General features: G+C 51.7%; 1 protein-coding gene across 1 annotated transcript in view; it reads right to left on the reverse strand.

Moving 5' to 3' along the window:
• Positions 1 to 14,809, reverse strand: part of SKAP1 (src kinase associated phosphoprotein 1) — a 158,498-nt gene that overhangs the window by 30,897 nt on the left and 112,792 nt on the right. The window contains exon 5 of the mRNA XM_072885904.1: positions 16 to 96. Coding sequence (XP_072742005.1) covers positions 16 to 96 — 81 coding nt within the window. The remainder of the gene's footprint in view (positions 1 to 15; positions 97 to 14,809) is intronic.

Here is a 14,809-nt window from a genome sequence, read left to right on the forward strand (position 1 = left end):
CTTGTCAGGCCCTACCTCGAGACCTCTTCTCCAGATATCCTTGCTTCAAAATGTTCCCTGTGTCTTGAACAGGCTTTGGTGGGATCTCTTCCAATCCTAGAGAGAGAAAAGCAAAGCCAAACCTTGGGATTTGCCATTCGTACAACACCTCAGCACAACTTTTTCAGCCCCTTTCTCTGCAGAAGGCTTGGGAAGGCAGATCAGTGGCTGAAGGCGCAAATCCTGGTCTATCACAATCTCACCAGCTATTCCCAGTCCTGGTTGCAGGCTCCCAGAAGTCCTCAAGGAAACCAGGACCACAATTCACGTGGCTACACAGACCCGTCCTCAGCGGGCTGAGGCTGGTGCTGCTCCGGGGGCTGATGCTCAGCCCTTTACCCCCAGCCAAGGCTCTCTGGGTCCCTGGGAGCCTTTGGCAGCAGGCAGGATCTGGTCAGGTTTACCGACTTGGAAAACACGATCCCCTTGTCCGATGTCTGGTCTAACTCAGACCACGGCACCTCGCCCCGGGCCGGCAGCCGGACCCTGCGACCACCGAGGGGCTCTGGCACTCACTGCACGAGGTGACAGCCACATCTCATCCCCAAAACCAGCGGGGCCAGGACGTCCCCAGGCCATGGATTGCTGCTGAGAAGGTCTCCACCTCCTCTTCTGCTCATCTCCTGCCATCATAACTGGTACTAAGCACAATAAAAAATGCCTAAATGCCACTAATCACCTCCCCAGTGCCCAGCCTTGGCAGCCTTTTCAGTATGAATAACTTCCCAGAATCCCAGGTCACAAAAGCGTCTCTTGTTTTCTTAGCGTGTCTCACTAACACCCAGCTCTCGGCCCAATCCATCCCCCCTGTCACCTCCTTCATTCACGGGCTATTTTCATTTTTGTGTTTTATAGTTTGCAAACTCTGGGCTCGCTATAAATTCTCCGCAAATGGGTCCCGGGGCGAATGGCAGACACAAAGACACGCAAAGTTTGGGTTGGTGGAAAAGCTCCCCTGCATCTCTCTCCTCTGTTGGCTGGAAACCAGATCCTTCAAAGACCAAATCCTCGGCTTGTTCAAAGCTGTCCGAGGTGACTCAGATTAGGGGAAGCCCGGGATGCTGTGGGATTGCCCCTCTGCAATGCCTGGAGGACCCAGGCAGCCCCTTCCCACACAGAGAAATCTCATTTCTCTCCAGCACCTGCCCGGCACGAACATGCTCGGGCTTTTCTCTAGCAACACCAAGCATCTGACTTGTAAAAAGGCACACTGTCTTCTCAAATACAAGCCCTGACCCCTTTTGCTAATGCAAATCTAAATGTCATTTTATGGGACATTTATAATTATGAAAATGGGACGGTGCTGCCGGATGCACAGGGAGACCCCGCGAGTATGAATATTACATTAATGTGCCCAACGCCAGCTCGCTGATCCTGCTGGCAGGAGCATAAAAAATGCTTGAGTGAAACTTTTATTTAGACGTTAAGATCCAGGCCCCAGCGGGGTGACAGAGGCAGCCCCGGCGAGATCCCATCAGCGCGAGCGCTTGAATTGAATTACCCAGGGGGGAAGGCAGGAGCTGCGAGTGCTGCTTCGCTTATTTAATTTCATTTACTTTCAGTACATTATCAGCATGGGGCTTCCCTCTGCCCCCGTTCCCCCAAGAAAACCAGCTGCGGAAATCGCCGGCGTGCAGGATGCTGCTGTCGCTTGAGCCAAGGCAGGGACGTGTCCGGCCATCCCGGTCCTCCTCGGGATGCGCTTTCTGCTCTTTCCTCAGTTGCCAAGAGAGATTTGGGGGAGTGCAAGGACCTTTCAAAAGCCACAAAGAGCAACCGAAATGGGGAAGCTGCACGGATGCGATGGGAGCTGGCAACAGCCTCTTCCAGCCCCGCATCTTCTCTCTTCGCCACCATTTCTCGGCACTTGCCTGTAAGCAGGCAGAACCCCCGGGATAGCCACTGCCTTCTCAGTTGTGCTTTGCCCTATTTGAGATCAATTTTCCACGTAAGCAGATCTCATGTTTCAGGTTATTTGTGGCCCTGGGTCCCAGGACCTGCTGGGCTGGCAGCTCCCCGGGGGCCAGGCACCTCTGCAGCATCGCCTCTGAAACACCATCAGGAGCCCAAATCTCTCCTGCTCTGCAAGAGACACCGTGCCTCAGTTTCCCAGCAGGAAAATCAGAATGAAAGGAGACTCCCTTCTTCTTAAATACTCGGTGGCTGCTCAGACAAACTAATACAATTAAGGAGGGGTTGCGAGGGCTGATTTGATTGCACGGGGCTCTGGAAATTTTAAGTTTTACAGAATATGACACGAAGATGGCAGCTGTAACCTGTGTGTTGCATGCAGCCTCTCTAATGCAGCTCTCCTAACGCAGAGCCGGGCAGATTAAATCTGTGCGAGGTGGGTGAGTGTGGGGGACGTGGCGCTCGGGGACGTGGCTGCAGACGGGGGGCTGGGGCTACGTGGGGTGTCCCCGTCCCTCCCCACATCCCCAGCCTGCCCCTAACAACAATCCAGATGGCTTTTGCTAGCAGCAAATAGCTAAATTAACCTGCAAAGACAGTCCCTGGGGTTTTTTATTTCTTTAAACCATCCTAATGGACACCCAGAAGATCCAGAGAGGCTAGGTGGGAGCCCAGCCCCAGAAAGCTCCCAGGTTTCTACGGGCAGAGGGTTTATTTGCCCAGACAGCCTCTGCCAGATGCCTGTGCCCCAGGACCACACAGCTGGCAGGTAAACCACAGCTCGCCACGTCTTCTAGGACTCCAAGTGATGGAAAAGCCAGCCCGTTGCCTGGTCATCTGTTCCAACCACTAATGGCCATTCACCATTTATAAAAACAGAGAAAGAAAAGGCCTTAAATTCATCTGAGAGAGACACATCTGTGCTCTCCCAGACACATGGCCCCTCTCCGGTCGCCCCCGGCACGGCGCGGCAGGGCTGCGGCTGTGTTTGGATGGTCTCAGCGGTCCCCTCCACCCTGGCATCTCGCCCAGCCCACCCTTTGCACCCTTTGCTGGTACCAGCAGCACCGCCCCACCACCACGTGCCGATGAGCCCCGGTGAGCCCCCCACCTTCCCCAGACACCTCCCAGTGCCACCAGCACCTCAGACCCCTCATGGCCTCTCCTCCACCCTCTGCAGCCCCTCAAGCCTGGCTCCCGAGGACGCTGCTCATCCCCAAGGATTTTTCCGCAGATGAATTTCCCAATCCACGATCCACATCGCTCTACCTGGAGCCTCCCGCAGAAAGGCTGCACGTTGGTGGCACCGAGAACAGCTCTGTGCCGTAATCCTGGAGACCACTTTTCTTGCAGAGGATATGAAGCTGTAGCATTTCAGGAGTGGGAGACCCACACCCACGGATGCAGGAGCAGACACCAGCTCTTTCCTTTCCCCTCTTTACTGCACCTCAACCTTTACCGTGATTTGCATCCCTCAGGTGCTGCCGAAGGATGCTCTCAGCCTCGAAATCTTCACTCCTACATCAGGCTGGCACAGGGGTGGACCCAGGTCACCCACCGAGCCTCTGGCTTTGCTGACCAAACAGCATCTTTTGGGCAAAGTTTCTAGGAGTTTGGCTGCCGAGCGCCGTGACTGTTCCACCCCGTCCTCACCACGTCCTCACCACGTCCTCAAGGACCTCTGGATTTCAGCTCTCGCCCCTTTGGTCTCTGAGTCATGCACACCAGCTGCACAAAATATCACAGTAGCTGCAGCCAAACATGCCCGAGGGCCACGTCGGTGCCTACGCTGTCACATCAACCGACTGTTCAAAGGGATGGAGCACGCAGGCACGACGGTTACAGCTAATTCCCCATCCTCCAGCTTATTCACCAGGCTCAAACGTGCCAAGAGCAGATTCTGCTCCCGGGGACTTCTCAGGGAACACCCAAATACATTTCAAACCAGAGCACAATCAACTGTGATTTCCCAAAGCCCTCTGTGGTGGCTGTGCTCTTTTTCCATTGAAGCTAATGAGAAAAAAAACAATCAGAAAGAGACAAACAACTCCTCCCACCGGCTTCAAAGCGAGATGGACTTGGGAAATGCTGAAAGCCTTTGGAAAGCTCACCCACCACCAAGGTCTGCCACGGCAAACGGGTCCAGGACGTGGCTGCTGGGGCTAACGGCACTGATGGCCACTGCCGAGCAGCATTTGTGGGTTTATTCAAACACAACTTTCATACATGCAGAAACAAGGAGCTGTTTGTGAGCCATGCTTCTTTCGGCCTCTGATGGGAGAATAATGCTTCCCATATTTAAACCATTACCTTTTTCCAAGATCAAGAGGATCTTGAAAGCATCTCCACTTTCTCACATCACGATCCATGCGGGGGCAGATCCCCCCCAAACCCTCTTCCCAGGTACCCTTAATCAAAGTTACCGGCAAGATCTACCCCACAGGCCAGTCCCCCGTGGGAGGATGGGAGCGAGCTTGGCCCCATGGCTCCGGGCTCCGTCTGATGGAGGCTGGATACATCGAGCACAGCCGGGCAGGACCTTTTCAGTGCCACGCAAATGCTGCAGCCTGGCGAAGCAGCCAGCAACGGGCACGGACTGATGTCCCAACCAAAAGGAGCAGCAGGAGAAAGGCCATCGTGGGAAGCAAGCCACCATCCATCAGCATGGTCCCCCTGGTCCCTGCCTCCTCATCCCCCTGCTCCAGGTCACAGCGCATCTCCTCGGTGGCTCCCAGGCGTTCGGTGCCCCTCGGACGCGCTTCCTTCCGTGCCTCGGGACCGTTGCTGAACCTTTCAGCGCCTTTGAAACGGCTGGGGATCATTTATAACGACGGGAACAAAATGAGCAACTATTTCAAAGAAAATGGGGAACTAAACAATTGTCAACATGGATCACATGAAATAGATCTTGTGCCAGACTAATTTTATTGCATGTTTTTGAGCAGGAAAATAAGAAAGTAGATGAAGAAAAGGCAAGGCACAGCAGAAAAGATTTATTCGGGCTTCAGCTTGACTTTTCAGAAGAGGCTAGTAAGCAAAATTCAGAGTGTAGGCATCCACCCCAGGATAACTACCTAGATTGAAAGCTAGTCAGCAAGCAGGAGGCAGTTAAAAATCAATGGCAACAAATCATTGAGAGGAAATTATCAACTGAAATATCCCTGTGTTCAGCTTCGGGATCCGTGGTCCTCAGGCTCAGGAGCCCTCGGATGCTACAAGGCATCCCAACCCAAAGAGCCCGTCCAAAAACCGCAGCTAAACCCAGAGCAACCGTCGGGACTTGCTAAATGCTCTCTTGTAGCAGCCAGTACAGACCAGTATTGAAGGCAGAAACCAAGATTAACTGGTCCCAGGCGATAGAGGAGGCTTTTGACAAGTGCTGACAGTCAGGAGCGAACACGAAATCCATGGAAGTCGCTCAAGAAAACCGCAATTCTCACCTGGGGTTGAACGGTGCCTAATTAACTGCATTGCCCGTAATGTCCTCGCTGGACCGCAATTAATGACCGAACACAAACAAATAGGGGACGTATAGACGGACCTTTGTTAGACGCCGCGTTAGTGTTGGATTCATTGTTTTTTCAGAGGAGTCCCTGACTGTGGTTTTATGATTGATAAGCAAACAAGAGAAGAGACGGTCAATGGCAAACGGTTGACTGTAGACTGGGCTGGGATTTAGCCCAAGAGGATGGAAAAAAGCCTCCAACTTTTATTGGTGGTTTTTTTTTTATTCTGTCTGGAAAACTGAACAGCAAGTTTGAAGTTAGACCAACTTTGCCAAAGGAAAAAAAAAAAACAAAACAGAAAAGAAAATTCAAAGAGGAGGCAGAGCCTTTGGCCCAAAAGTTTCCTTCCAAATCACTAAGTCTATAATTGCAAAATAAAAACCACTAAATCTCAATATCTATTTGCACAGCTCATTAGCCAAGGGCTCACACTCAGCAAAGAGGGAGGGAAAAAAAAATCCACCAAGTGGATTTGGGGAGTTGCTATGGAAACCGGCCCTTCGCAGCCGCATCTCGCAAATCCCTGCTCGGATGGGTCTGTCTGTCCACCCGTCCACAGGCTTCCCGAGGACACGATTTTTTAAAGTCCTCTAAAAAAAAAAAAGAAAAAAGCGTAATGTATGAAATATATAAATATATAATCTGTGTAACTCATTCCCCTGTTATTTCTCTCCCCCAAACATAACATTATGTCAGACATTCGACCTGCTGTGCTACCGGGACAACATGATTTACAATGTGAAAAGGGAAGACCTAAATCATCACGTAATGAAAACATTAAAGTTAATGCATCACAAGTGAGGAATTTATTACCATTAACTCCAATAAACAGTTATAAACCACCCGTCCTTTCCTGTCCACGCGCAGGGACACAGGCACGGGGACTTCATTAAGCTCAACTTTCTTTTCTTCTTCACTAGACCGCTCATGTGTGCTCCAACCGGCCACCATTTATTGTTAACTGGACTGGCTCATTTTCCGGGGACTGGCGAAGGTTTGAAGGCCTCATCCATTTCCTTCCACGGGTGGCTCGGCGCAGACAGATGGAATAGGAAAGTTCACGAGACGTGCAGCTCGATGAGTTTATTTAAACGCCGCTGAAATATATGCTTTGACAAAAGCCAACCCTCGCCCTGGCCCTGTACGTCGTTACTCAAAGAGGCTGATGGATAAGTAATAACATATGGGCACGCTGTGCGGTTACACCGGACACCAGCTTACCTCAGGGTGCACTTGGCCAAATATTTGCTTCTTGCTGATGTTACACCACCACCTTGGAAACCTAAGCCTGACATCTGAAGCCTTATCGAAATTTCCCCTGGCATGGGGGAGCACGGCGGGGCTGGCTGGTCCCTGCGTGGGACCGTCTCTCCTCGTCCCTTGTTGTCCCTTAGCGGGTTTCAGGAGGGGTCCCAGGGGGTTTCGGGGATGGGAGCCGTGGGATGCAATAACAGGCACCACCATCCAGTTATTAACTACTGCCTCAATCCTGAGATCTTTGCATAAAAATACCACTGGCTTCAACAGGAGCTGCAGATCTGATCCATTAACTGCGCCGATGGGTTCGTTATTGCAGGGCTGCCAACGAGGACTTTAATGAAAACGTGCTTTTCCCACAGTGCACAAACGAGACCCCCTTGCCCGCGTCCCAGTCCTTGCAGTGGGGCAGCGCCCGGGAGCTCAAGCCTCGAGCCAGGACCCCACCACAGCTGTACGAGCAAAGAGATGGTCCCTACGATGACCGGTGCCACACGTGTCCCCTCATTGCACGTTCAGGGGGGCTTTCGAGATGCTTCTCCTCTCCCTCTGGGGTGAGCTAAAAGCAAAGCAGTGGAAGAGCGGGGACCTCGGAGCCGGCTGCAGACGCAGCCCTGCCGCTGCGTGCTCAAGCTGGAACCCTTCTCCTCCCTGCCGCTCCCCGAGCGAAGGCACCGGTGGTTATCGACGCAGGGTGCAGCTAAGCAACGTTTGCTCCTTCTGCCAGAAGGAGGGCTGCTCAGCCGTTCTCCGGCTTCATTAGAGACCCACTTGTGGAGCTAACAGGACCGAATACAGAGATCCAAGGGATTTGGAACATCCATTTCTCCCAACTCCCAACAGAAGCGAATTTCCTACCAAGGAGTTTCCCACTGGAAATATTTCACCGTCTTGAATTTTCTCTGGAGTTTTGGACCGTCGTCATGTCCACCCTGTACTGTGGTAGGACGTCAGTCCAGATGTGAGCACGGTGGTTTGGGTCCAACCCCAGAAATCCCTCTTGGCCTTTCTCCCCAGATGGGCACCTGGAAGGGCTCAGCTGCTCTGCAGAGGTGTCACAAAGTTGTGGCACCCCCAGAAGACACCAAGTACAGCATGCCTGGGCCCTCCCGTGTCCTCCAAGACCAGGCTCTCTCCACATCTTTCATCCATGAACTTTCCTGCCAGGAACAAATGATGAGGATGAAGGGAACCAGAGAAACAGCCAGAGACGGGAACGCCAGGAAGAAGGGACCCAAGCAGCAAATGCAAACTCTCGGTGCCCACAGCAGCATCTCAGGCCACTGGGACGTCTGCTTGGGCTCCGAGGGGGACATTGGGTTTGAGGGGCCAAACCCATCATGTTGCAGCATCCCGCGGTACCTCCCCGCCATGCTCTGCCATCCAGCATCGTGACACCGTGCCCGAGAGCTGCTCGACCCGAGCCCCTCGCTGCATCCACAAATCAGTGCAGGAAAATTCCCAAAGGGCAGATGTGATTTTAATTTACAGGGTCTCGGCAAGGCTGCAAAAAGACCGGACACCTGTTGGCTAAAGCCCATCTTACGGCTTAGGCCTTTTATTCCTATAAAAATTCTGTACCACATAATCGCCAGCCTTGACACAAACGATTCCTATAGATCACTGCGGAAAATCGAGAGGATTTAAGGAGAGAGGAGGGTTAGGAAAAAGTAAAACAAACGACATGCAATTTTTCAAGCGGAAACAATGGCAATATGAAGATATATAGGTGTCAGCCATTCTGTAGGAGGCAGGAGGCTGTGCTCTTTTACCTCTTACAGTGTCACTCTCATGACCTCTACCATTTGAAATGCTTTGATTCCACCTTGCCCAAGGGATCTCTGAGCGCTGGGGAAGAGATGAGGAATGCCCGTGCCTGACCTCACCTCCACATTGTCTAATGACTGACGGCATAAATCAGTTTTTCCCCTCCGCAGACCCGAGTGTCAAGAACCCATGTGAGAAGGCTGGAAATATTAAATGATTTCCCTGAGGGTTTTCATTGTTACTTGGTTTCTCTCCTGTAACTGTAGAGCTGTGTTTCACATGAAGAACAACTTTCCCTTGAGACCTCAATTTGTGTATAAAATGAACAGGAGGGGGTGGGGAAGAGGGATGCTGGCAGCCAGCATCCACCTGGGAGGGGAGCAGGAGGGGCATGACGAAATCCGCAGCCCAAACTTGCTGTGCTCGTCCTTCCTGGCCTCGTGCAAACCAAAACCGGTGCAAGACCAGTAAAGAGATATAAAGAAGAAGTCAGTGAGGCTGCTCGTGTAAGGGGTAAGAAAGACAGGAGCCATCCTGTCGCCGGGGACAAGGTGAGTGAGCAAATCCCAGAGAAAGAATAAAACCAGCCAAGCATTCTCGGCGTGCCTCAGCCTGTTACCGCCTCGGGAAGACGCCCAGCTCACGGGATAAAGAGGGATCACAGAGCTCACGGGGGGTACGGGAAGCTGCAGCCACCCTAGATGCTGAGGATCTGCATCTGAGATGCTGAGGATGCTTCTGCAGACCATAGAGAAGCACAGCTGACGCGCGGGCACGGTGAGTGCACAAGCAAGCTGCTTCACCCTGGACCTTCCCCTATGGGTATTTTTCCATTTCTCTAATCCTGACACGAACATGCTGCCACATTCTCCCTCGTCATTGAATACCAGCTCAGGCAGAGCCATTCTGCTGCCTCCTCCTGAACTCAGAGTATTCAGCGCCCGATGTGGTCATCCCAAGAAAACTGGTGGGAGTTATTCCCTAACTACAAATGGACTTATTTCTCCCAGTCTGGTACCATCCCTGCAAAAAGCCCCTTCCGCAGCCAAATACTCAGTCCCAAGCACCGGACATGACAAAGAGAGATTTTAAGAAAGACCTGGTGTAAGAGCGGGGCAGGCAACAGGCTCTGGAGGCAGGAGCAGGCATCCGACGGGGACTGGCAGATGACTGATGGAAATCAAGTTCTGAGTCACCGTGCTGGAAACAGGTTTGTATCTGCACACCCAGACCGGGCAGCAGAACAGCTTAAACCCTCTCCTGAGCCTGCCCGCGACGGCTGTTCCTGCCCGCTCCTGCCCAGCTGGGACAGGCTGGGGGCCGGGGGCAGCCGGCTGCGCCAGCGAGGGGTACCTTGGTGAGCTGAGCCACCTTGGCTGGTTTTAGTCTTGCTTTCATGTCCACAGCAAGCTAAGAAGCTAACAAGAAGTCTTGGGGAATGGAATCAGCTTATTTTAGGCATATTTAACCAAGCTCTTGGCAGCATATCTCTAGAAAGCAGGCAGCCCACCTTTACCTGGCTGTTGAGATGCGGAGAGCATCATTAGCTGCTATTTGCACAGCCTTCGCAAGCCTAAAACCCCACCGAAGCGCTAAGTGGGATCATTATTCCATCATTCAAACCCAGCATCACTCTTTAAAAACAAATTTTGCAGGTAATTAGTCCTAACTGCTATTTGCAATTTAGCCACTGGTTTGTCTCATCTCAAAAACGAATTGAGACACCTTGGCAGTCGGTTCCTCGGCAAAAGCTCCCCGGCACCGCTCGCCCTTGCACCCCCACGCCACACTGCCAGACCGTGCCGGTGACATCCCTCGGTGACGGGAAGCACCGTGGTGGCCCCACGGGCACAGACCCCCCCTGCAAACACCATTTGCTATGGGTGCGATGGCCGTGGGTTAGGACTGCATCCAATGAAACCAAAGGCAAACCAAATTCCCGAGCTCCCTGGCACGGTTTAAAGGTCCAAGTTTGGTGCTGGAAATCGCCGTCTCATCTGTGTGGCTCCTGCAATGATAAGAAAGGTCCTTGCCAGGGCTCGAGGCAGCGAGTGGGAGGAAGCCGCCCTTCCCGTATTTATTAAACTCTTCCATTTCAAACGAGTAGCCTGGTTCTCCCACTTCCCTTTCATCTCGGCTCAGCTCTATTTTTTCCTTGCTTCCTACTTCTGAGTAATTGTTAGAAAAGTAAAATCAACAGGTCGTAAAATGATAAAAGCACGTTCTCTGGTAAATCCTCCCCTTGGGCTCACTTCTCCTCTCATTTTACACTGATAAAATGCCCCTGCCTTCCCTGGAGCCCTCTTGATTTACATCACATACCTTGGATTACGAAAGAAACGTTGATTTTCTGATATCAACACAACATGAATCTAGACACACCCAGCCTAGCTCTGCTAGTCAAATAAATCAGGAGCAGAGCCAGGAATAGCTTATATACGAGTAATAGAGCTTCAACTACACCATACTGATACGGTGAGAGCAATCCAACCTCCTTAATGTAGATAGTTATATCCAAATAAAGGTGCTTTATGTCAGTATAAATTATTCTCTTCCCATTTAGGGATGCCTTCCTACAAAATGAATGTGCTAGAGCAACTGCCAATCTGGATACAGATATATTGTTTAGAAAAAACAAAACCACCGGCAAACCCTCACTGAAACGCGAGCCAGCACCGACAGCTCCTTCTCCTGGGCCCGACACCTTGGGGTCTCCCCTGTCCCTTGGGACGCGGTGCTGTCCCGCGCCGGCTCCCTTCCACGCAGATCCGGTGGGGATCTGCAGAAGGCAGCAGGTTTGGGTTTTTTTCCCCCAAACCTGCTCCCTTCTCCGATGCATCCCCCCTCCCCAGTCTGAACGGGTCAGGACCCCCCTTGCAAGGAGGCACTGAGTGCTTGGCACGATGGGAGCGCAACCCAGAGGAAAAGAGGACAGGGACGCCTTCGGGAGCCGCCACCAGACAGGAGAGATGAGCTCCGTTGCCGCCAAATGAATTTCAGACCGTACTTAACCTCAGGATTATTTCTGCACAAATTTGACTCAGCCAAGGCAATCTGCACTGACAGAAGGCTTTGTACGACATGCCTGTGCTTGGTCCTAAGTGCCTTACACTGGTTTTTAGTATCTTGTCTGTCCACAGCCACAATTAAACACATGTGTAGATGAGGAGTGGGACTGGGAGCAGGGGCCCGATGCAGGACACAAGACAGGTAGAGGGGGAGCCCGATGCGACCACGTTCCCTCCGCAGCACCCCAGGACCTGGGGCTGGGACCGCCAGGACTGAGGAACCCCTCGCTGAGAAAGAGCTTTTGACCAGATGCTCTGGCTTTTTGTCTGAGGTTTTTTTATAAGAAGCAAACTCTGCAAAATTGAAAGAGCTTGAGAAATTTCCGAGCGCCTCCTTGTCTCCGTCAGAGAGCAGGGCTTGGGGAGCCGGGCTGTATTCCCACCCCTAAGCCAGCCACCTATGTCAGCAGCCCAGCCTGGGATCCATCGGCAGACCCCTCGGCTAATTCCCTCACCTCTCTTCTGCAATCAGGGGAGAAATCGGCGCTTTCTCCCGTTGAGTACAAACAGTGCCTGGAGTGCGTAGCCGGAGGCAGGTGATGGGAATAACTCCTGCCCCCAATTCCTGCTGCCATCCCCAAGTTTTAACTCAACTTCATCGCTCCCAGTGCAACTCCGGGAGGAGACGAAGCGAGGGCACGGGGAACGTCTGGAGCTCATTAGAGGATCCTGCTTTGTGCTGGTCTGGGACAAAGATGTTTCCTTTTAAAGCCTCGGGCTCCCACGGGCAGGAGCCCAAGTGATGAAAGAAGCTTCCTGGGTGGTGGTGGTCCCAGCAGAGATGCAGGAACCGGAGCCCTGGGTGGGTTGATTTAACTCAAAAGTGATTTAAATTGTCAATTTTCATGATGATTTAAATAATCGAGCAAGACATCTTGATTGAAATCATCCATTTGAATGTTGTTTTGCATTTGTACTTTTTATTCACTTTCTTAAGGAAAGCTGGTAACCATTAAAACACGTTGATAAAGTTCGCTTTTATGGTAAATTTAACATTTCTCTTAGCTAACCAGCAGAACACACTATTTCTATGCAAAAATATTTTGGTCATTATGTAGCTTAACAAACATTTATTTGGGTACTTAAATTTTGTATTATGTTACATAATGAAAGATGCAGTTTTTAGGAAGTGATTATTAACTTTTATTCACAGCTAATGTTGAACACTATATGGTCTGAGACTGAAATCCAAATAAAAATATACAAAAGCAGCGTTTTGAATTTTACTGCTAAAATAAATTTACTTTTAACTTGATGGATATATGAAGGGGAAAAAACTTTAAATCCTGTTAAATTTAAAGCTGATTTATTTAACGAAGAAAATATACTCAGTAGCGATGGGATGGACTTTAAGGTTCCTGGTTATCACATCCTTCCAGTTGGCAGATCTCATTCTCCCAAACCTTGTCTCCCTCTTCTAAATTTTGAACAAAACCAGAGATTGCCTTTCTCAGCATTCCAGTTTTTGGCTCTGCATGAGAATGTGAACTAAGCTGCTGCAGTGTATCAAATTAAAGAAAATATTCTCCCTGAGCTTCTGTGTTGTTAAGTCTGGTTTAGGACCTTTCAGAAATCCTGGGACTAATGGGACTCTCCAGTCCCTTGCTTAAGACTTTGGCAAGCAACAAGTTTTGGGGTTTTGTATCTTTTATTTTTGAGTCTTAACAATTCTTTTAAAGCTTCATTTTTAAAGAAAACATCTCTGGATTTTTTAAAATACAGCCATCAGCTGACTCCTCGATGGCCTTGCGACAAACCCCGCAGTGCCCGGCGAGGCTCAGGGTGGCTCAGCACCCAGGGCTGGGCTGGGCTGGGCTGGTTTCCCAGGGGGAGCACCCCGCAGCCGGGGCCCCTCGGCACCGCTCACGCTGGATCCAGCCCCTGGCACAGCCGCCGGCTGAGCCGGAGACCCCCAAACCCCACGACGGGATGCAAAGACAGAGCATCGCCTGCCTTTGCCCTCCCTGAGCCGCAAGCATCGGACCAGAGAAGAGCCGGGGCTCATTGCAGCCAGCGTAACCCGGGATTTCACACCTCATTTTTCCCAACCTGGCACCGTTATTCCAGCAACTTCCACCTCCCGCCCGCTCTGTTTTAACCCCCCCTTTTCATTTCCCGCTCCTCAACCCTTTCCGGCGTCTGGCACCCTGAGGTGAGGCTGACACGAGTAAATCTGGTGTCTGTGAGTCCTCCCAGGCTCCCACCTCCGGCGGTCCCGGCTTGGCTGGGCACGGAGCCATGCGGGAATTGGGAAATGGGGAAGCGTCCCCGCGAGCCACGGCTCGCGCCGGCCGAGGAAGAGCAGCCTGCCTGTGCTGTGGGAGGAGGATGCTCGAGGCTCCGGTGTTGGGTGATACGGGGCAATTAGATTAAAGTATCTTCCATTAGTGAAGAGTGAGAGTTTGCTAAGTGTGGTATCTGTTAGCCCAGAGTCATAACAAACCCACAGATAAATGAAGTGCCAGTTACCTCCTTCAAAAAAAAAAAAAAAAAACCCAGGAAAAAAGAGCAAGCTGCTTCCTCTTGGAAAGGCTCTGCGCTCCCGAGTCCCCTGCCTAAAATTCAAGTATCAGCATGGTCCATCCCTGCGAACCCGTTTCTAGAAAACTGGTGTATTTAATAAAAAATTAAGGATGTGTATTAAAGGGAGACAGCTGGGAAATGATGGGACAAATTTTTAGGGAGCACTGAATCGCAAAGGTAATGCATCGGGCACGGGAAGGGCAGGGGTGTTTGCTGCTCCAGGGCATCGCTGTGCCGGGGACTGGGGCATGCAGCAGCCTCCGTCACCCGAGCCCTGTGCAGCCTCCACCCCACGAGTTCAGACAACTTTCTGCAGGACACGAGGGAAATCACTGGAAAGAGATAGTTGTCCCATGCAAAATTCATTAGTCCATGCCATCTCTCATCTGTCAACTAATTTGACTGAAATTTATATGCCACTTTGCTTGTACTGGCCCAGCTCAGCAATGGCATGAGTCGCTCTGTCCCCGCGGTGAGCCCTGCTCCATCCTCCATCCATCGAGCCCTGTCCCCCTCCAGCCAGCACCGGAGGCAGCCCTGGTCCTGCCGGCCCTGCACGGCCAGGGACTCACGGGGGAGGCGAGGAACCCCCCGAAACAGCACCCAGGCAGAGCCACCAGGACTGGGAGCACACAGGGAGCAGCGGCAACGTCAGCGCTGCACAGCCTTCCCCTTACAAGACCGTGCCAAGAGCAGGAGCTGGGGCCGGCCTTGGGCTTCACTTATTTTCCCATTTTT

This window comes from Ciconia boyciana, chromosome 22 (genome assembly GCF_034638445.1).
Source record: "Ciconia boyciana chromosome 22, ASM3463844v1, whole genome shotgun sequence".
NCBI classification, from domain to species: Eukaryota; Metazoa; Chordata; class Aves; order Ciconiiformes; family Ciconiidae; genus Ciconia; species Ciconia boyciana.